This window comes from Vanessa tameamea, chromosome 27 (genome assembly GCF_037043105.1).
Source record: "Vanessa tameamea isolate UH-Manoa-2023 chromosome 27, ilVanTame1 primary haplotype, whole genome shotgun sequence".
NCBI lineage: Eukaryota > Metazoa > Arthropoda > Insecta > Lepidoptera > Nymphalidae > Vanessa > Vanessa tameamea.
Genome location: NC_087335.1, coordinates 3,388,948 through 3,411,453, shown reverse-complemented (window position 1 = coordinate 3,411,453; position 22,506 = coordinate 3,388,948). Strand labels below are relative to the sequence as shown.

At 32.4% G+C, this 22,506-nt stretch overlaps 1 protein-coding gene across 1 annotated transcript in view; it reads right to left on the bottom strand.

The window, feature by feature from the left end:
- The window catches only part of LOC113391992 (uncharacterized), a 110,558-nt gene that overhangs the window by 10,589 nt on the left and 77,463 nt on the right, over nt 1-22,506 (bottom strand). The window contains exon 4 of the mRNA XM_026628166.2: nt 2,139-2,233. Within this exon, the coding sequence (XP_026483951.2) occupies nt 2,139-2,233 (95 nt within the window). The remainder of the gene's footprint in view (nt 1-2,138; nt 2,234-22,506) is intronic.

The following is a 22,506-nucleotide window of genomic DNA, read 5'->3' as shown; positions in this document are numbered from 1 at the left end:
TACGAGGTTACTGAACTACGTTTATTATTTATAGGAGCTATATTATTACTATTATAAAAGTGTTATTAGAACGAAAACGTCTCACATAGTAAAATTATTCTCCTACTCAGCTTAACGTACGGACAGTCGAGCAAATTTCTTTAATATAACCGTACCCTTCGCTATTCAGACCCGACCCTAATAGCGCACACCCTCGCCGCCAGGGGTGGATTAAGATATATTTACTGTACCTGATTTTTCTAAATAATTTAATTTAAAGAAATAATATCACACTGCTTGGCAAAGGATTCCTCTCCTCTCAACACTCTTAAGGTTTGAAAATAACCTTAACCTTAACAACTAAGATGTTATATCCATTGTACTTGTAGTTAGACTGGCTCACTCAACCTTCAAATAATTATACAACAATGCTGTTTGTACAATACATGATAAGTCGACAGTACCCACCCACAAGGCTTGCGCAAAGTCCTATCACGAAGTGAATACTGAACAGTTTTGAACGAAGAGGCGATTTTTTGTAATACTAACTGAACAAACTACTAAACCAGTATACATAAAAAGCGTGTTACAGAGGTTTTAGTATATAATATTATTAATACATGTGTGTCATTCATAATACATGTCATGTCATGTAGACTATTGACGCCACATGCGTGAATTCACAAATTGAAATATATAATGAAATTCATTTTTGATATCGTCTATGCTAGAAGCATATATCTTATGTAAAAAACATTTAAATACGTTACTAATTAAAGTTCACGCACTTTATCTGAATTAAATAATTATAAATTAATTGATTCTTGTTTCGTAAATTCTTCCTGCAGAATTTATACGTGATGATATCCACGTCCTTCTTTTAGGCTTTTTTAAATTCAATTAGTTGATCACTCGCAAGCTAACAACTGTACTACACAATCGTAGTGACGCATGCACACAAATGCAGACAGACAGACAAAATTACTCTAGCGTTAATAATATTGAGGATTTGAGGCCTGATTGTCCAATTATGTTTAAATATGGTATTAAATAATAATAGAACACTATTCTTATTTTCTGAAGAGTTTATAGTAATGTTTTGAAGAATTAACTTGGTTGTAGGCCTTTGTGCAAGTCTGTCTGGATAGGTTCCTGTTATAACATATTTTAGAGCTCGGTTCGGCAGTTGAGGTTGTGATGAGTAAACACAACAACAGAAGGACATAGTTACTTTTACATTTACTAATATTATATTAGTATAAAATCCGTTAAATAAAATAAAATAAAAAGTAAAAAAATAGTTGATCACTCACAAGTTAACAACTATACTACACAAGCAATACGTATTTTTTCCCAGTAGGATTAGAAGAATATATTTTTAAACCTTTCGTGGAATACATCCCACTGCTCAATGTCACATATTAAAAGATTCAAGAATAGTCCCCCTGCAATACGTCAAAAGTAAAATAGCTCGCGAGATATTCGACAAAAGTTTTCGTCGAGGGTGATATTTTATTGCAACGACTTATGTTATATCTGATAACGAATGTTTTACATAGCTTTTTATGAAGGTCATTTAAACTAAAAAACCAACTGGCTGATTAAATTTATTTTTAACACTAAAATTTTTAATTATGTCGAAGGAAATTGTCAAATGTTACACCGGCATAAAACATGAATGGCTTTGTGTAATCCATACCGCAATACTTTAGTATTGGTGTGTTCCGATTTTAAGGTTGAGCCATACTGACTTCAGGCACGAGGGACTTAACAAAATCTCAAGGTTGTTGGCGCAGTATCAATGTAAGGGATGGTTAATATTTCTTATACTGCGTATGTCCAAAGGCAATGGTGTTTTACTACCTATTTAAAAAAAAAAAAATAACCTACAAATATGGACGATAGAATTCAGGTCTTGAATCCAGGCAACCCATTGAGTTTTCTTATGGTTTATTTATCATGTGAGAAACACATATATTTCGATGACATTTTAAAGTAGATGTTTAATAAACCACAAATATTTTTAAGTAACGTGACCAAATAAATGGGACCAGGTACTACAAATATATGATGTTTAATTTACAAAGCATATTTTCACGAATACTTTCGCCGTTGAATACGAATTGTATTATTAGTATTATATAAAAAGATAATCTTACTTGTTAAAAGCGTAAATATCTTCAATATTGTTAAACAGTTCGTTGAGTTCGTCGTCAGAGAACGTAGTCTCTCGCCTCCAGACGTGCAAATAGCCCTGAAAAGAAAAAATATATAAATATTAAGCATTCAATTGAATATATAGCTGTGTTTTTAATACATAACGATCAGTTTTTAATTTATAATAGGCTAACGAGGCAATAATATGTAAAATTAAACTTCATAAAAACAAAACAGAGGGCTAATGCCGCTCTAGGCAGACCAGGCAAGTTGTCCCTTTTGAGGAGAAGGATTGAAGCTTATTTCACCACGCTGCTCCAATGCAAGTTAGATACACGTGGTAGATTCCCATACACGACCCGGAGGTTTCCTCAGGACGTTTTCCTTCACCACCGAGCACGAGATTAATTAAAAATACAAATTAAGCACATGAATTCAATGGTGCTTGCCCCCGGATTTGAACTCAGTATCATCACTTAAGTTTCACATCTTGTAACGACTGACCGTCACGGCTTGTATTACATTTGATAGTTATGATTAGTATAGGTTTCTAATGATAAAACTACACAATTTTTTAAACAACTATGAATTACAAGTATGTTTTGTAAATTTTATTAACTTTATGAACAATTTAAAATGTTTGCAAATACTGGTTTGTTGAAGTCTGACTTATTAGAAGCAAATTAAAAATCACTTGCTGATTTTATTATTGATTCGAATAACTTGACGAAGAATATTTTAACGAGTCGGAGTTTTTAAATAATTGTTAATCATATTGATTAATTTATATAAAAAGTAAAATTCATAACAGAACGCGATCATTCCCAATAATTTATTCTTATAATTGAATTGACAAACTCAGTAACAAGTAAATTAATAGAAAATATATATTACGTTTTGTCGTCTGTAAAATTTTCAATTAGTTTTAATAATTCTGTTCGTGACTCAGTAATGTCTAAGCGAATTAACGTTTGCTCAGTGATGTTAACAAACTATACAAATATCAACGATAAGGCCCGTTACAAACTTGCAGGAAATCTGCACATATTTTAGCGATAGAGCTGGTCGTAAACCAGTTTCAATACTTCACACTCACTTCTCATTTCTCACGTATTATAACGATAAGGCTTATTTCAAACTAGCAATAAATCAATCAACATATACGTTATTCAAGTAGCCTTTTATAAGCACTTTTGTATCGTCATTTTACAAAACTATATTAAGTAAAGCTACCACCGGTTCGGAATGTAGATTCTAACAAGAAGAACCGGCAAGAAACTTAGTAGTTACTCCTTTCCTACATTTGTAATATAAAGTTATGTTGTTAAATACATGTACTATTAATATTATATATATGTATATAATATCCTGCCTGCCTGGAAATCAACAAGTATTAACTCCACGCTTTTTTATCACCTGCATAATCTTGTATTGAATAATATGCTTTTCTTATTAATTAATAATAAAGCGTAAAATATAACTTGACGAATTTATTAGTTTTTATTTTAATTAAACTAAAATATTCAATTAAATTTTTAAATTAAGCAAACTTTCATAACATAACAGTCAATAATATCACCTAAGATCTTAATCTTAGTTCCTCTGTTGTTATATAGGCAATTTAATAAGATTTATACATCTTACAATACAAATATCTATGCTTAGAGAAAAAAATCCAAGCTGACTGGAAACACATGCTTGTTATAAAAAAGAGACAAGATTGAATGGTACTGTAGTGTAGCTCCAACTTTAGTTCGGTCGGGTGACATCGTGAGGAAACCTGCACTTGTCCAATTTAATTTCGTCACATGTTTGTGTAAAACATTGAATCATTTGTCTTAAGATTGTCTTTGCAAAGCGTCAGTAAACTAAAAAATTTACTTGGCTTTCTACTAACCCGTCTGGGTAGATACCAAAAAATTATCACTTGTTCTACTGCTAAATAGCAACAGTAGTATTGTGTTCTGGTTTGAAGGTTTACTAAGCCTGTGTTACTCTATGCACAAGGGACGTAACATCTTAGTTCCCGAAGTTGGAAAAAAAATACTCACAGCTTATCAGAGATAAGAATCATTAAACTGAAAGTTTGTATAAAAACAAGTCAAAGAGAGGTTAATTTTTAAACACATTACAATAAAAATAATAAATACATATTGGACAACATCACATACATTTCTCTGATCCAAATGTAAGTAGCTAAAGCACTCGTGTTATGGAAAATCAGAAGTAACGACGGTACTACAATCTGACTGATTCGTACTGAAATATATTGTATATCAACGAAACAAATATATACTAATTTAGTACACGAAGTCTGCTTTATTTCCTGACTGTAAACACTGGAAATAATACGCATCTAAACTAACATTACAAATGCGAAAGTAACTCTGTCTGTATGTTTGTCTGCTACTCTATCACCTCTAAACCATAGAACCGATTTTTCTGATTTTTTTTCCCAAAAGGCGAGCGAAGCCGCAGACGATTAGTTGTATATAAATACAAAACAGTTATGCCTCAGTGCTAAAAACAGCTTAAAGTGAGTGAGTACGATAACCGCAAATGTAATTATTTGCGTACCGAAACAAATATTGAATACATTTGTTGTTACATACACTTTGTTGTTAGTTTATGAATATGTATTTTATAAAACCCGTATAAGTGATATGTATGTATGTTTGTTAATCAAATAATACAGTGTATTTTGGTCGTTATTATTACATGAAATACATTGTCAAATTAAGTGGATTGATTAGTTAATTTATATCATGTATTGTAAAAGGGGGGGGGGGGGGGTTGTTCCTTAGAGTTCAAGCTTGCTTAACACCAAATTTCATCAAAATCGATTCAGTTTAGCAGACAGAGTTACTTTTTCGTTTATAATATTATAGTATAGATTATACACATATTTATGTACATAATATATACATTCAAATAGTTTTGTACTATATATAAACATATATTAAAAAGTTTTTAGTGCATTATAAGAAGAGCTATCAGAAAACCGCATGAAATATGTAAATCTAAAGTTTGTTTATAGACCTTCTTCATTTGAAATAAGCTATAGAACGAAAAGTAAAAATATGAACAAAATAAGGCAACACTCTAAAATACTTTATATATCTGGATTCTGGATCTGGAGTGTCGCACTACGAAATAACTAAAACAAACGAGTCAACTTTATCATCTTAGTGTTCGTGACAGCTACGCTCGACACTCGCCAACTTTATACTTTGCTAGTGTGCGTGTACTCAGTGGCCCAGTATTGTCCACTATTTTCTTCTCAGCTTTGTCAAATCAGTCTATCTAGGCAAATACGTGATAAGACATTTATACACACACAGGCAAATACAATACCTTTTGCTCGTGTGTTTGTCAACAGATTTTCAAAAATCGAATCATACAAATTCATAATATGTTATGTCTTTTTGACCGTTGAAAAGATATTCATTAAATTATAACTGGTTCTATATGCTGAACGTAGCGTGATAAATAAGACATCCCAAACAGAGTGCTTCAAAACGTAACAATGACATTAAAACTGGACTGTCAAGATTATCAAATTATACGTATGCTTCGTTTAAATAAACGTTGCTTTAACTCGAGAGAGTTACTCGTATGCCAATATTTTTAAACTCAATAAAAAATCTGTTCAGTGTTCTTAGTAACTTTTAAATTTTTTATTTATATATTGAAATCTTCTCTGAATATACATATAGGAAGGTTCTAGTATATAATTTATTAATACTTGATTTTTTTAATAAAAATCAGTTCATGAAAAATAAAATGTTCTATATTTAAATTTATTATGCAACGGAAATGTACGTGAAATAAACATCATTTTGTTAAACAGCGGATTATAAGAGGGCATTAGTGTTAACTATGTATTTATTATGTCTCATTCTCAGTCAGTAGAAAATTAAAAAGTGATACTAAATATTATTAGGTATATTAAAAAGTGTACCACGAGGACCACACATCACGATGAACTACAACAATATTTCAAATATTATTTAAAATGTAATACATATTTTATTTAAGTAACAACTTACGAGCACTTTTGAATCAAATAAATCTACAGCTACCACCATTCATAATGCCCATTTTTTATAATATAGTTAAGGGATCGAGCAAACGGGTCATCTGAAGTTAAGTGGTCACCACTGCCCATAGACATTAACACTGCAAGAAATATTAAGCATTAAGATAGATGTTATGTCTCTTTCGCCTGCATTTACACTGGCTCACTCTCCCTCTAGACCGAAACACAATAATACTAAGCTATACTATTTAGTCTGGTTAGAACCAGTTAAAGTAGAATTCAAATATTTTAGTGATAATATTGACAGTCCAAATATAGCTGTTTTTGAAACAATAATGGTTTCCCACGACTGAATCAGCGATACGGTGAATCATACTTTATTAACATTCTATAGTGACCGCAGGTGACAATGAAAATTGGGAACCAATGACTGTGTCTGATTACTGTTTGAAATCAATTGGATACGAAATCATGTACATAAAGCCTTTACGTCAATAGATACAGGCTTGCATGAAAGGAGAATCTCTCTCTTTGGAACCGAGTTGGGAAACTAGTTAGAACTCGTGAATATTGACCAAGGCATCAAACGCCACTATACTACAGCAAAAATATATATAAGTATGTAGGAAAACATCATGACAAAGCCCGATGCGTCATGAAAATCTACCAAATGTTTATCAACATTGGAATACCTGCCAATCCATTTCTAAAAAGTCTTTGAGATAAGGCTTTAGTAAAGCAGTAAGACATTAAGAGGCTTTATAAATATAATATTTCCTAGTAAAATTAATTAATTTTACTCTGTCTATGTCTCTTTATTATTTTATTTTTTATTTTCGTTATCATTTCACTTTTGTTTTGCATATTCTTTGACTTTATTAATTGTATTAAAATCGAAACTATCGATTAAGTTTTATTAATCTTTTTTCTATTTAATGTAATAATTTCGTTTGTTTTGAAATAAATTAATTCATAGAATTTATTTAGTGCTGTTTAATAATAGTTATCATAATCATTCTTTACTTCAGGTTAATATATTAAACGGTATCTCTCTTATATAACATTTCAAAGAATAACTCTTAAACAACCAATCACAATATGATTTACATCTCTTTCTATCATTACTGATTTGACATTTGAAAGAAGAAAACACAGCATAGAGTCATCAATCACAATCTATACAGTACATATTACTAATGCTGTTTGTGATAACTTTTATAATAAAATAACGATAATAATTCTACGTTAATTGTCATTCACATCACGAGTATTAAACGAGGCATAGTGAGCAAACAATTATAGCTCGGTGACTCCGGTTTGTCCATTGTCATTGTCACGCTCTTTAGGCTCACCGACCACTGATGAAACTACGCTTTAAAAAATATCGACGATATTTTATTTAAACCGTAAAACATTTCATTGCGTGAATTTAATTGTAAGGTAAAAAAAACCGCCAAAGAACGTTTGCGTGCAGCACTAGTGTTATTATAACATTAACATATACTTATGTATAATATATAAACATAAACATTTGTTGGATGATAACTCGAAGTGGGAATTAAATGTCCGCCTCTTGGCCGTTTCAAAAATACATAATTTATCATTGTAGTCAAAAACTTTTGACATAAAAATAATACAAATTCTCACTCAGTTTCTTTGCCGATTCTTCTCCAATCTTCGGTGATTTTATTCCGAACCGGAAATCAATAAGCAAATGTAATAATTTTATGTTGAATAAAGATATTTGATTTGACTCCTCGCTCTAATAATCCGATGGGATGATAATATGACACAATCGGAGATAGATCAGGCGTGAGACCAACTTCTTACGCACGTTCTGAGACACGTACGCGTCAACACTTGCTACTTCTAAACCACGAGCTGCTATACGAATTTCCTGTGAGAAACCTAACAACTTAGCCCTATAAACTACTCACATCGCCAAGATGACAGTACATTATAACGTGACATTGGCTAAATAGTCTGCCACCGAAGCATAAAAAAAAACGATGTCTGTGTGAGTGAATATAGTTCTATAACTGAAATCCACACAGGCAAAGTCGCGGGCATCGCTGGTAATAGCTTAAATGATCCTTTCATCGTTGTTGTTCACTGGACAGGTAACTTTAGTTACTATGAGCAATGCGGGAGGATACAATATGTAAATATTTACTAGTGCCCTGCCCGCGGCCTCGACTCTCACTACAAACATTACTTGTTTGTCATACGACTACTGTTAGTATATATCTGAAATTCTTAAAAATAATCACAAACTTAGTTACGTGTTTATTTTTACGTCTAATTTTGTTTAAAAGCGATGACGAATAGTGACTACTAATGGTCGTGTAAATCTACAGCGAATTTGGTAAAAGAAAAATTAATATGGAAATGAAACTCAGTGGTCTTTTGTTTAATTTCTGAAAGACCGATTTAAACAGCCTGGAATGGGCCGTTTTATTCTTATAATTTGGAATGATAGATATTTAATTTTTACTATATGGTATACTGGTATCTTTTCATTGATTCCATCCACTGACACATTCCACCTGATGTTAAGTGCTCACCATCGCCCATAGACATTGGTGCTATAACTGTAAGTAACATCTAAGTGAGCAACGTCGGTGGGACTTAGGCGATGTAAGAAATAATAACCATTCCTTACAGCGCCAATGCGCCACCGATATGTCCGATGTTTCTCACTAAGATGTCGTGTCCCTTGTGCCAGTAGTAACACTGACTCACTCACTCTTCAAACCGGAACACAACAATACTAAATGTTACTGTTTGGCGGCAGAATGCTGACCAGGGTGGTACCTACTCAAACGGGCTGGCATAAATACCAACAAATATATACGAGATCTAGAAAATTTCATCTATCACCTGTGTTCGCTTTAGTGGTGGCCCATGTAATATGGTCCGAACTTTCTCCTGAAGAATAGAGAAGGCCTCAACCTTCCAGCTGGATATTTAGAAACTATTATCGCCCTACCTACATACATATATAAAAAAATATTCAATGAAAACCTTATTTCTTTATCATATCTCAAAACTATGGAAAATAGTCTACTTACGTAACAATAGGAACTGTACCAGATACGCTAACGATCACCCATCTATAGATCGATCGTGATACATTGCTTAACCGTGATCGATAGATGCGCGGGCGCAGCGTCGAGCATTATAGAGTAACAGTAACACGCCTACGTGGAAGCCTTTATTACGGATGTTGGAAAAAGCGGTCAAGAGAGAGTTGATCAGATTAAGATATTTAAAAAAAACTTAAGTGATGCTAACTCAGTCAAATGTTAACAAGTCGGCTACAAGCACAAGTCGTCAGTAAGCAGTGAAAACATATTTTTTTTTAGTTGGCAACACTGCTTTTCATAATGAACGAACCCAGCTCCGCGCCATTTTTATTGACAGGAGCATTATCATTAAGAAACAACACACCAAGAGCTATATTTATTTATTTATCGCTTCACATATTTTTAGATTTAAATCAGCATTATGTACTCTGCCAGCGGCTTTTTAATACTTTGGAGATTTTCATTTCGATATGTAATAATTAGACTTTATAAAACTAAATACAATAACTGTTATTTAGGCCTTGAAATCTACATATATGCTAACTTTCCGTCTCGCATACGTTGAAATTAGAATTTCTTTTTTTCATGATATATATGTAGGCATACATCCAAATGGGCCACAAATATATAAGTGGTCACCACTGCCTATAGACAATGGCACTATAAGAAATATTACCAGCAGTTACACTGGCTCACTCACCCCTCAAATTGGAACATAACTATACTGAGTATTGCTGCTTGGCGGTTGAAAATCTGATGAGTGGGTGGTTCCTACCCAGACGGGCTAGCACAAAGCCCTACCAAGTAATTAAGTGTTTATTTATTTTTGACAAGAGAGAAAATCTTGGAACCAGAATATCGAAATCGGTCCAGTCGTTTCCAATTCTAGTGTCCAGGAATTCAACATTGACACGTACAGAAATATTAAATATAAATATTTGATTCAATTGATTGTCAATCAAAGCGGGCCGTACGAATCGTCTTTTTTTTAACTCCAAAAAATATTGAAACCAAATCGAAACGGGTTTAGAAACGTCCATAACAAAGAATAAAACGCTGTACTCTCGTTAACATCGTAGTCGAGTAACAGAATACACATTCACAGCTGTAAAGGTACGTATGATATGTTTATTTGTGTGACGCCCACGCAGAGTGATATAAAAAGATATGTTATATTAAGTCTACGAAGAGGGAATAAAAATACGTCATAAAACGTTATATCTAATAAGGTTAAATTTATTCATTTTAGGGATCCGTTTCACTGAATTGAAATGTATTACACCTCAGATTATCTTTTAACAAAAGTTTGATTAATATGACTCGTTAAACAATAAAAAAATCGTTGAGTTAGCTATTCGTTGATTTCCTTTTAGGATGAATAATGATGATACCGGACACGGCGGACAATCTCAAGAGAGATCAGCAAACTACCCAGGACATATGATAGGGCACAAGTGTGTGCGGGACGGCAAATCCCATACGACCGGAAAGAGTTCAGCCGCAGGACCAACGGCTTAACGTGCTTTCCGAGGCACCGAGGCACTACGAACTTTCGACTCCGGGCTGTTAATGAGAATTTTGTCAATAAATAAATCCAATAACTTTTTATCGGCTTCAAACTACGGACCTCGGAATCTGCAGCTGTACTGCTAGACAAACGAGGCAGTCAAAGGATAAATACTATGAGTGATACTAATATAATAAACAGTATAGATTATAAACAGTAATATTATTACTATGTTCGTGACTCTTGGAAAAGAGTAACTACTAAGTTTCTTGCTGGTTCTTCTTAATACTTTCCGAACCGATGGTAGCTTTAAACTTTAAATTACTCTTGTTAAATGTCTATTCAAATGGGCTTCTAAGATTGCTCTTGAATAAAGTATATTTAGATTTTGATAACGACCTTATCAAAACGCTTAATTGTCTTTATAAAACTGCTAAGTTTCTACAAAAACAAATGAAAATTAGCGAAAAGTCCGTTAACCATTTTAAACCTTATTTTCTGAATGAAGTTCGATGCTCAAATTGTTTACGTTTCTTTATTTTAATGAAGTATTGTATATGTGAGGAGATACAAAGGTTTATTATTAAAAAGTGATAGTTGTATACGTCTATTTAAGATTAATAGACTCCAATACCGTTCGTCGAATCATCATAAAATTTGAAGTTTAATTTACCGCTAGATGGTGCTGCAGTACGTCAACTTCTACACCTACTGATCGCCTATAAAAATGGATATACGCAGATAGGACAACAATTTCTTGTTTATTATAAATGACGTCTAATCATATATCACTTGAAAGAAGTTCTTAAAAAACAATATGTCATACCCAGACAGATAAGTCATTAGTTTAACGTAAAAATGTCCTAACAACATCATCACTTAGCGGAGTTGACAAACATAAGATATTAAACCGAAATTGTTGCGGAACCCCAAATACGATAGTTCAACTCCATTACTCTGTTTTGATGTTAATATTATTAGTCTATGAAATGAAATGGATTACGTACAGATATTCAAGATTCAAAGATTGTGGATCCATGAATACAACTTATATTTGTATATATAAAATCTTTTTGTTAGAAAACCTTTTTCATGTCATAATAAAATTTAATATCAATCATATCACGAATATACGACTGAATATAAAATATTTTTCACTTTCAAGATATCGTATTCGTTTTTAAGACGAAAACCCAAATTTTACTTAACAAATGTAAGAACTTCCTCAGGTTTTGGACACAAAAAAGTAAATAAGATAACGGAGGTAACAGCTTAAGTTACGGCTTTACCTTCAGACGTTTTATAAGATAAGCTAAATTATGCTATCTTCTTCTTTCGAATGTCAAATCAATGATGACTGAAAGAGAGAAATAAATTTCTAAATGAAGATTAACAAAACAATGTTTATAAATAAGGCTGTAAGACATCATTCTTAATAATTATGAGTTATAACAAGATTTTTTGTCTCTTGACAATCTAGATACTTATAGTAATCGATCGTCTGTATTATAACTAATTTATTGATATATTCATCAATGTTATTTTGGTGTTTCTACTTAACGTTTGCTTGGTGGTGCGACTTTGTGCAAATCTTATGACACATTCACACACTTATGACAAATTCTACCGCCAAACATAATATTTAGTGTTTTTGTATTCTGATTCAAATTATGATAGTACCCTTGTTGTAACAGGCACAAGGAATATAAAATCCTAGTTCCCAAGATTGGTTGCGCGTTACGCTAAAACGAATGTCAATTTCAATGTCTTGGGTTGTACTGACCACTTAACATTATGAGACTAGTTTATCAGTTTGCCTACCGTAATTGCTATTTTTGCATTGTGATTCTATTTTCTTAATTACGCAATTAAAACCGCTAATTATTATTTTAGTGCGTTTAACGTCCATTCTAATATAATTAACCGTAAAATTAAAAAGAATCGTTAAAGAGCGTTTGTGTGCTAAAGGATATTACAACACTAATGGCTTCTTAGTTGATTGCACATCTTGGGAATGAGATGATCGCCTCTAGACTGTTTCAAATAACGAAAATATATTTATTGTTATTGTATAAAAAAAAAATATATATATTGACACAAAAAAAATACCGTCGAGTTTCTTTCGGCGGTTCTTCTCGGGTCCGAGGTGCTAATTTCCGAAGCGGTGGTTGATTTTTGACTTTCAATAAGCAAGTGTAACACTTGTATATTGAACAAATATTTTTTGACTTTGACTTTAACGACAGTTATTTAAATTAATAATAAAGAAAGCATACTTTAACAACACTGCTAATACTTATTGTATGTAATAAACCTAACATACGATAACCTATGGAATATTTAATTAAATTAGTATACGTTGATTTTTAATCAAGACTAATAAATGTACCGAATGTTTAAAGGAATAACGTCCACTTATATGCACGGCATTTTTGGTCGAATGCAAAAAAAAACAACAAGATAGATTGTCAAAAGGATTCAGAGACGTTTGTAAAGGTGGAATCAGACGGTTAATTTTTTGTTCATTTTCGTGTTTCATTTTGCATCTTTCACTCAAAGTGACACGTCTAAACACAAAGTGAAACAAAAGTGCCGAATGAATTCATTGGTGAACTGATCCAACTACGTTGGATCGTTTCATTCGGCATCTTTCATTCCCACTCCGAATGAACGAAAAATGAACAGTCTGAACACAGAGTGAACGTTCACTCGGATTTGGCCATTTTGTCTCGAACGCATTTTTCTTAATCTTTTTTTTTTAGCTCCTTGATCAAATGATCACAAATTAAACTTATTCCAAGAGAAACGACTTCATTCGACGCCATATTGAAAGAAACTACGGATGAATGTTCTTTTTTACGTCATTCCAGCTAAGCCGTGTGAACATGGAATGAAAGAAAAATTAATCATTCACTCAAAAGAACATTCACTCGAATGAACCGTCTGATATCACGTTAAGATCGCTTGTGTCTTTTTTTTTATTTCTGGATATTTTTTTAGCCGATGGAAACGAGATTTAAATCCGTTATCACTTATTAGCCAATTACATGTGATATGTACTTTTTCCGTTCACCTCTCACTCCTATTACATACAGATTATAAAAACTAGTACTATCTAACTATCATCCCTTTTAGGCCGTGACGTCCCGTTAGGAGAAGACAAACAACCTACAAAACTAAAAAGAAACGAATAAACTTTATCCCTTTAGAACTAAAGTCTATATTCCTTTGAACCTATTATCCCAGTTTATAATGAGACCAGTTTGAGAAGACCAAATCAATCCAAAGGTTTCAAATCAATTATATGGTATCTAAACGTAATAAAATTGTAATGGATTTCTCTGTATTATGTCTACATTTGGGTAAGGCTTAGATAATACACCGAGCGTTCTCTATCCAGCATTTTAACAAATTCAAAATTTGTTTGAACCAATTGGACCAATAACAGTTGTTGAATTTTTCTGTCAATTAGTTTTCAGCAACTTGTAGTCAACATCATTAAGTCTGTAACACTAGACTGTTACAGACTTTAGCCGTACATTAGATCTCTCTGGCGGTGTAGGATTACCGTTCCATCGAAATAGGAAATTGAATGAAAAGAGAGTACATCTGTTTAAGCACCCTCACTCGCGAAAATTGAATTATTATTTATCGTGCGTGGAAGCCAACAATATTGCCAGTAAGGTGTTTTGTCTCTTTCTCAAAAGTCTATTTTCGTGAGGTTATCTTGAATGAAATTATTGTCTTTATGAATTGAACAACAAATAAATAAAAATATTACAAATATTTTATATTTACTTTGACATAATGTTCTATTTCTCTTTTAAAAGAGTTTGATATGGAAGGGCGATGGCATCTGGCACAGACCGTAAAGCCTAAAAGAAGCCATAAGCACAGCCACACACAAGTGAATTATTATTACATTATTACAGACAGACATGTTTTATCCAGTAATATGGATCCAATATTTACTCAGATATTTTATTTCCATTTTATATAAACGCTAGATAACTGCAAAGTGTCTCGTTACGGAATAAAGGATTAGGAGTGGAGGTCTATTTAAAATGGTCGTATGTGATTACACAAGTCTACTTATCAAGAAATATTGTGATGCAGTTATCTATGCGGTTTAAGGACTGATGAACTTATATGGTGAGATATGTCGTTTATATTTATTGTAATTTTAATTGATTGTAAACTACCTACTTTATATAAAGAGCTACATACGTTGATCGGATTGATGGTAAAGAGGAAAAGACAATGTACCGAGTATTCACGACATTCTGACACTATCGAGTTTAGTCTAGTCTAGTAGATTTACATCAGATTTAAATGATGACTTCAATAGCTTAAAAGCACCTTTTTTATTAATATAGGGTAGCTAGCAAATGGATTACCTAATAAATAAGAAATATTACATTACATACATTAACATTATATTAACAGCCTGTATTTCCCATTGCTGGGCTAAGGCCTCCTCTCCCTTTGAGGAGAAGGTTTGGAGCATATTCCACCACGCTGCTCCAATGCGGGTTGGTGGAATACACATGTGGCAGAATTTCGTTGAAATTAGACACATGCAGGTTTCCTCACGATATTTCCCTTCACCGCCGAGCACGAGATGAATTATAAACACAAATTAAGCACATGAAAATTCAGTGGTGCTTGCCTGAGTTTGAACCCGAAATCATCGGTTAAAATGTAAGCGTTCTAACCACTGGGCCATCTCGGCTAAATATTATTAAATATTAACTATTCCTTAAAATACCAGTGCGCCACCAACCTTGGGAACAAGATGTTATTGTGCCTGTATTACACTGGCTCATGCTCCCAAGCCGAAACACAACATTACCGAGGATTGTTGTTAGCGGATAGAATATATGACGAGCGGCTATCATCTACCCAGACGAGTTTACACAAAGCCTTAACAACAACTACTTGAATAATGATTTATTTAGAATTGATTTAATTTAGGTTTATAAATATTTTATATATCATATAACAAAGATAATTGGTTCTTTTTACGGTATAGTTTATACTTTATGATAGAAAATGTTAGACAAGGATAGTGATATACAATGTTTCTACTAAAATTTAATCCAATTATATTTCTTGTTTCATATTTTCTAGTGTGGCAAGCATAAGATAGCATTATTATAAATTATCAATAGTAACAACAGCAGCATGAAGCACGATGCCTCGCGTCTTTATTGGTCAGCCCTTTGACAGCAGCAAAACATTTAGAAACAGACCAATCAAATGACAAAAACTTTGACTGTCAAACTGTCAAAATTGTGAAGGTAACGAAAACAATAGTTGGCCACTAGATACACGCACACTAGTAAAGTATGACGTATGGCGAGCGTCATACGTAGCTGTCACGCACACTAAAATAATAAAGTTGGCTCGTTTGTTTTAGTTCTTTTATCGTGCAACACTATCTAGAAATATAATTAAAGACCAAACGAAACGAGATAGTGATAAAAGTATTATAATAGAAATGTAAGCTACTTTCAATTATTTAAGTTCAATTATTCTATTAAATGTCTCAACGGTTTCAAAATTCTGTGTTTTTTTTTTTATGTCACGGCTTTGACTTTGACAATAACCCTGCGGCATAAACATAAAGATGTATTAATTCAGTCAATCAGAAACAATCATTTGCATGTTAATTTAAATCAAATAAGAATAATAACGATTTAAAATAAAACAATATGCATATATTCATTTGATTAGTAGTGAAATCATAGAAAGTTTAAATGTTGAGTCGTTCTTTGCCGGGGAAAGGTATTCGAACAGAAATTTAGTTTTCCGAGATAATTGGCCGGAGGACATCGGACTTACGGTTCACAAACAACGTTTATTCGCTTGTCTTTGAATTTATCTTTATTTCACTTAACGATTTAAACATTACAACGCGCGCATTGCCATTATTTTTTACTGCCGTCGAGTTTTTAGTGACTGTAAATCCCACTGCTGGGCAACTTTCTCTTCTCTTGAAGTTTGAAACTTACCTTGCCACGTTGCTTTAAAGCAGATTGGTGGAAACATTGAAGTTCGGTGTTATCCTTCACGAGATTATTTATAAAAACAAAAGAAAATAAACCTTTGAAAACTAGGTTAGAATTAATAATATTTACAATCTTAGGTTACGGTGTTCTGACTGAGGCATCTTGGTTCGCTTCTTATTTGTTAAATCAATCTTTTTTACGCAGCGGATATTGCAGTAGTGATCAAACAGATCGTATATTCGTCCCAGAACCCAGGTTACAAGAGGGGTGAGAAACACTTGTGCTGGTAGACAAGTCAACAATTATCATCATATTTCAGCCAATTTCCACAAAATCATAATGAATTATACACCTAAACCTTCCTCAGGAGTCAGTCCGTCCAATAGTGGAAACCGCATAAAAATCCGTTTGGTAGTTTTTGGGTTTATTGAGTACAGAGGCGGTGGGAGGACTTTATTTTATAATTTGTAGTGTATAAGAAAAATCCACTAAGCTTTGATATTTATTTGGCGTTTATTTTTAGACATTTACTTTTTTTATTACTTTTATTTCCTAATCGTCTGTCTCCGTGGCTGTCAAGTGCTGCGTTGCTCATTAACAATGACATCCCGCTAATGGTGACAGGTTTGACGACTTTGAAGTTATTTCCGAATTACTATATAGACCTCAGAACAAAATATATCGAAATGGCATCAGCTGATGACATCTAATATATTAAAGCACGTATAGTAAGACACAATTTAGATGTAGCATCAGCAAATTCAATAAACCCGATTGTTTTGTTAAGTTAAGTTTTGTTAAGTTGTGTCGTACTATACGAGTTTCCATGTGCTTAATTTGTATTCGGAAAAAAAACATCGTGAGGAAATTTGCTCATATCGGAAATAAATCTGCTCCAATTCGACCAAAGCGAAATGTTGGAATAAGCTACTTTCGTCCAAACGGTAAGAGCGGTTAATATTTATTAAATACATGTATAACATAAATATTCACGAACATATATGTACAGTCGGGGTAAGAGAAGGTTCGTCACCTTAAGATCTATTTTCGTGTGCTCAGTATCAGCGGTAACCTGCTTTACCGATTGAGTATGACATATTGCGTCGCAATGTCATTATAAGTCACATCTAGCAAAGAGTATTATCTAGCGTTTAGCGTGACAATTACCAACTTTTCACGAAACCTCACATCCCTTCGTGAATGCTCGTGTAACATCGGAGATTAGAACATTGTCTTGTCTCTTATAAAAGAGAGTGCATAGTAGTAATCCTACTTCCTACTAATATTATAAACGCGAAAGTTTGTGTGTATGGATCTGGCTGATTTCTCTGAAGTATGGATGGATGTTTGTTACTCTTTCACGTAAAAAATACTGAACGGATTTGGATACAATTTTGCACACAGATAGAATTTGTACTGGAATAACATATTGGATACCTTTTATCCCGGGAAAACATAAAATCTTTCGGGAACGCGGATGAAACCGCAGGACGGAAGTAGTAAATAAAATAGTAAAAATAAATAGTCATTATGGTAAAATTTATTAATTTTAAGCACTTAATGTTATCAATTCTTATGTTAGTAAATATAATTATTATTTAAAGAAATCTTATTTATTTTATTTAAAACGAGTATATCCGCCATTCGTTTCAGTCACAGCTTGTAGTCGCTGTCACATTGATCCAAGAAGGCGGTTCCTCTAAAGCTCTCCCAAACACTTCGGCAATGTTCTAAGACAGCTGCTTTGGTTCTATCGTTATTATTTATCCACCGCTGCACCATCAAACCCCATCGATTATCGATAGGGTTTATATCCGTCGCTTTTGCAGGCCAAGGAACCACTTCCCGGTGCCGATGGAACCACTCATGACACGTCACGTCATTACATTAACTGTCATTCAAAATAACGGCCGAATAATATTACAAGCCTTTTTAATCTAATTGTTGTAAAATTGCAAGATATTGCAAGAAAATATATGACACTGACAGACTTTGACAATTCAGTAGAAGATATCATATCTAATTTAAATCTTGTAATGACTAACTAGGCCATTAAAAAGGTTTCATATTGATATGAAACTAGACGTAGTCCAAAGATGTTACACTATTTTGAACCAAGTTATCATACTATGTTAGTTTAATTTTATATACAGTTGTCTGTTTAGTGCTTTAGTTTCAAAACGTACTAAGAGTTTACGACTTGATAAAGGAATGAATTTGAAAACTGACGAAGGTTTTCTTACTCTGACTGTACATAATATATATTCGTCGTATAGCGTTTAACAGGAAATTCAAATTTATATTAAATGTGTAAACTTTTTGAGATAGCTACGTTATAATTCTTATTGAACAAGTGACAATTATAAATTAATTTTATACCAATAAACCAGTAACAAGGGGATCGAGCGCAGGGCCCCTGACTTTATATAAAGCCCCCTAATGGTTAAATACTATATCATTTACTTAACTCTGTTTACGTAAACAAGGCCACCCTTGAATGCTTCAAAGGCCATTGCCATTAGACCATAATTATATTAAGTTCATGATATCACTTCTAGCTCGCTGCCGTTTCAAAGGAACACGCGCAATCTTAATAATTGCTTTAATTAAACAGGTTTCAATTTCGTCATATTTCGTTTACGTAAGTTCGTTTACTCTACGAATATGAATTTTATATTTCTTAAATTAACCGTATGTTTTATTTGTAATTCATCTCGCGAGGGATGTGTCAGATGAAAAGCTACCACATCTAAATCCCACGAATACAGTAATGAGCTTTCTGTAAGTATTCTCTGCCTAAGGGGAGAGAAAGCTTTCTCCCAGCTGTGGAATACTTACATTATTATAAACACTTATCTAGACTGCTATTATTAATGCGAAAATGTCTATCTGTCTGTCTGTTGTTCTTTCACGGCCAAACCACTGAACCAATTTTGATGAAATTTCGTTGGAAGCAAGCTTGTACTCCAAAGAAGGACATTTAGACAAGTTTTTGCTTGCTTGCTTAGCACGTGATCACCAAACCCTAAAACGCGAGCGAAGCCGCGGGCGGCAACTATTAAAATCAAATATTTCTCTTGATTGGTTCTTTAAATGCTCGATCTTTGGATAAGGTAATTATCTAGATTCCTTAAGTAATTTAACGTAAATTAGAAAATTAATCATAATCATTATACGCAATACAATAATTACACTTTAATCTACCATCCGCAAGGAATGTAGACTCACAAGAAGAATCGGCAAAAAACTCAGTGTAGTTACTTTTGTTCATCACTCATATATATGTTGTAATCATATACAATTAAATCATATATAATGATTGAACTCGATATATTTTTACAGATACATTTTCTGTACGTGTAACGTATTACATACAGAACTCTAAAATGATTGGACCGATTTTGATGTCATTTTTGGTATGTTTAAATTATATTAGGGAGTAAATACAATTCTTATTTTCGCCGGACGAAGTCGGGGCGGGCTCGTAAGTGTATTTAAGTCTTTCTTGAGAATAATCTGTTTATAATAAAGAAAAGCTTTTGTTTAACAAAATGAAGGTTTGGATTTTTAAAACAACTAAAAGTACCTATTTACACAGTTCCACCCGTTAGTGTTAAGTGAAGCGATTTCTAATTAGTGATGACAGGTCGGTGACAAATAGGGTTACTATGTTTATAACGTTTTAAGGACACGTGTAAAATAATTATTAGGATCAATACAATGTATCTTCTAGGAGTCTCGTATAGTCGAATATGTCAATTTTTGGTAACGACGTTCGATCATATTTCCATGTTTAAGTATTCATATGTCACTATTTAACGATTTATTTAAAAAAATATATAAATGTTTTATTTGTTTATTTTAGAGAAACAAATACATTCTTTGCTTTACTTGGTAGAGCCACTTTAAATTGTAATTACGGCTTTTTACGACAAAATTAAATATTGTAATTGTTGCAAAATATATAATAAAACCAATCTTATCTAATTTTATCAAAATTTCAAGATGATTAAGGAAAATATAAAAAATATATATTTCAAGATCTAATTATAGAACAAAGATGTCGTATTATTTTAAACATTATTATGGTAACCTAAGCAAAAACAGGTGACAGGTGACATTTGACAGCAATTTAAATTTTTTATTTCGTTTCGTCCAACTGTTGACGAAGAAAACTTTTAGAAGTTCTAAAAGTTTTTTAATTGATAACTTAACAATTACAATAATTTAAAAAGATGCCCATTTCTAAACAAATGCCTCCTATCCTCCCAATAAGGCCTTGCGCTTGGTGGAATATGTGTGAAACAAATTATTAATAATTTAATACGACACGTGCATTTTAGAACCACAGTATGATAACAAAAAAAAAGGCGCGTGTATTTATGTACGCGTGTGAATTAAAACATATTAATTAACTAACTACGAAGATTTGATTAAAACATCAAGTATAATGTTATATGTTCAACTAGTCATTTTAGTCATTAAACTACTCATTTTGCGTTATCAAAAAAAAAAGATTTAAATTGCATTCAAATGGTCAATTAAAATAAAATAATAATAATCTACTTATTAAAAATAAATTAACAGTAATAAACATTCACAATATAAATTTGTAATATAACAAACATTGTAAAATAAAATAAGGTCTGAAGTTCTGTAGTTCGGGCTTCTTGACATCTAATTGACGGTACGGTTTCATGTCAACTTGTATGCCGCGCACATCAATAAAAATGAACTTTCATGAATTTTTTATAACGTGCCAATATAAATAGAACTTCTGTATTTAAGCACATGATATCTCGGTGGTGTATTTCGCACGAATAATTTAAAATTAATGTATATCACCATTTGGCTATCTCGGCTATCTTGATCAAAGTATCATTAATATGTCTGTTTCCTCTGAGCAGCCATTAATCCTATGCTTATATTATCGAGCTTAGTAAAAACTACAAATTTAATTTAAAATTCGATAAGTTTTTTTTTTTAAAGTTCATTGAACCCCAGAAACATTTGAAAGATATAAAAAGAATTATTACGATCATTTAATGGCATTGAAGAATTTTTGTGACGTTTTTATTTAACTGAACACGGTATTGGACCCTTATACGTGATGAAAATAGATACAAAATATATCAGAAGAGTACTTAGAATAAAAGTTATGCTTATCCCTTAAAGAGGTTCATTAAAGAAAACATAATTTGGACATACAAATAAGTAATAGGGTCCTTAGAATCATACAGAATCATATTTTAAATGTATGTATGAATTCAACAAAGATATATAAAAATAAATATTATTAAAAGTCGACCGATTGAAAACATGATCATCCCCAGAAATGATCAGTTTCTATACTTAAAATTTAATAAATAATGCAACACTATTAAACTTAACTTCTTATATCCACTTTAATTCAACTTCCAAAATTCCGATAACAGTTTCTTCGTCGTTCAAAACGCCATTTTTTCGCAAAACCATAGTGAATATCGGCTCTCAACCAATGATATCGCGTCAATTTGCTGTCAAATGTTGTTTATTTAACTTTTTTTCTGTTATCGTTGGAATAGAGTATGAAAATATGTTTGTATGAATGTTTATGTGAAAAGTGCAACTCTCTTCTAAAGTCCATTGGGACATTTTCCATAAAAATAGTTTATAGGGTGGACTGTACATGATTAAGTGAATACACGATAAAAATCAAAAGCATACAATATTAAACTCGTAATAATG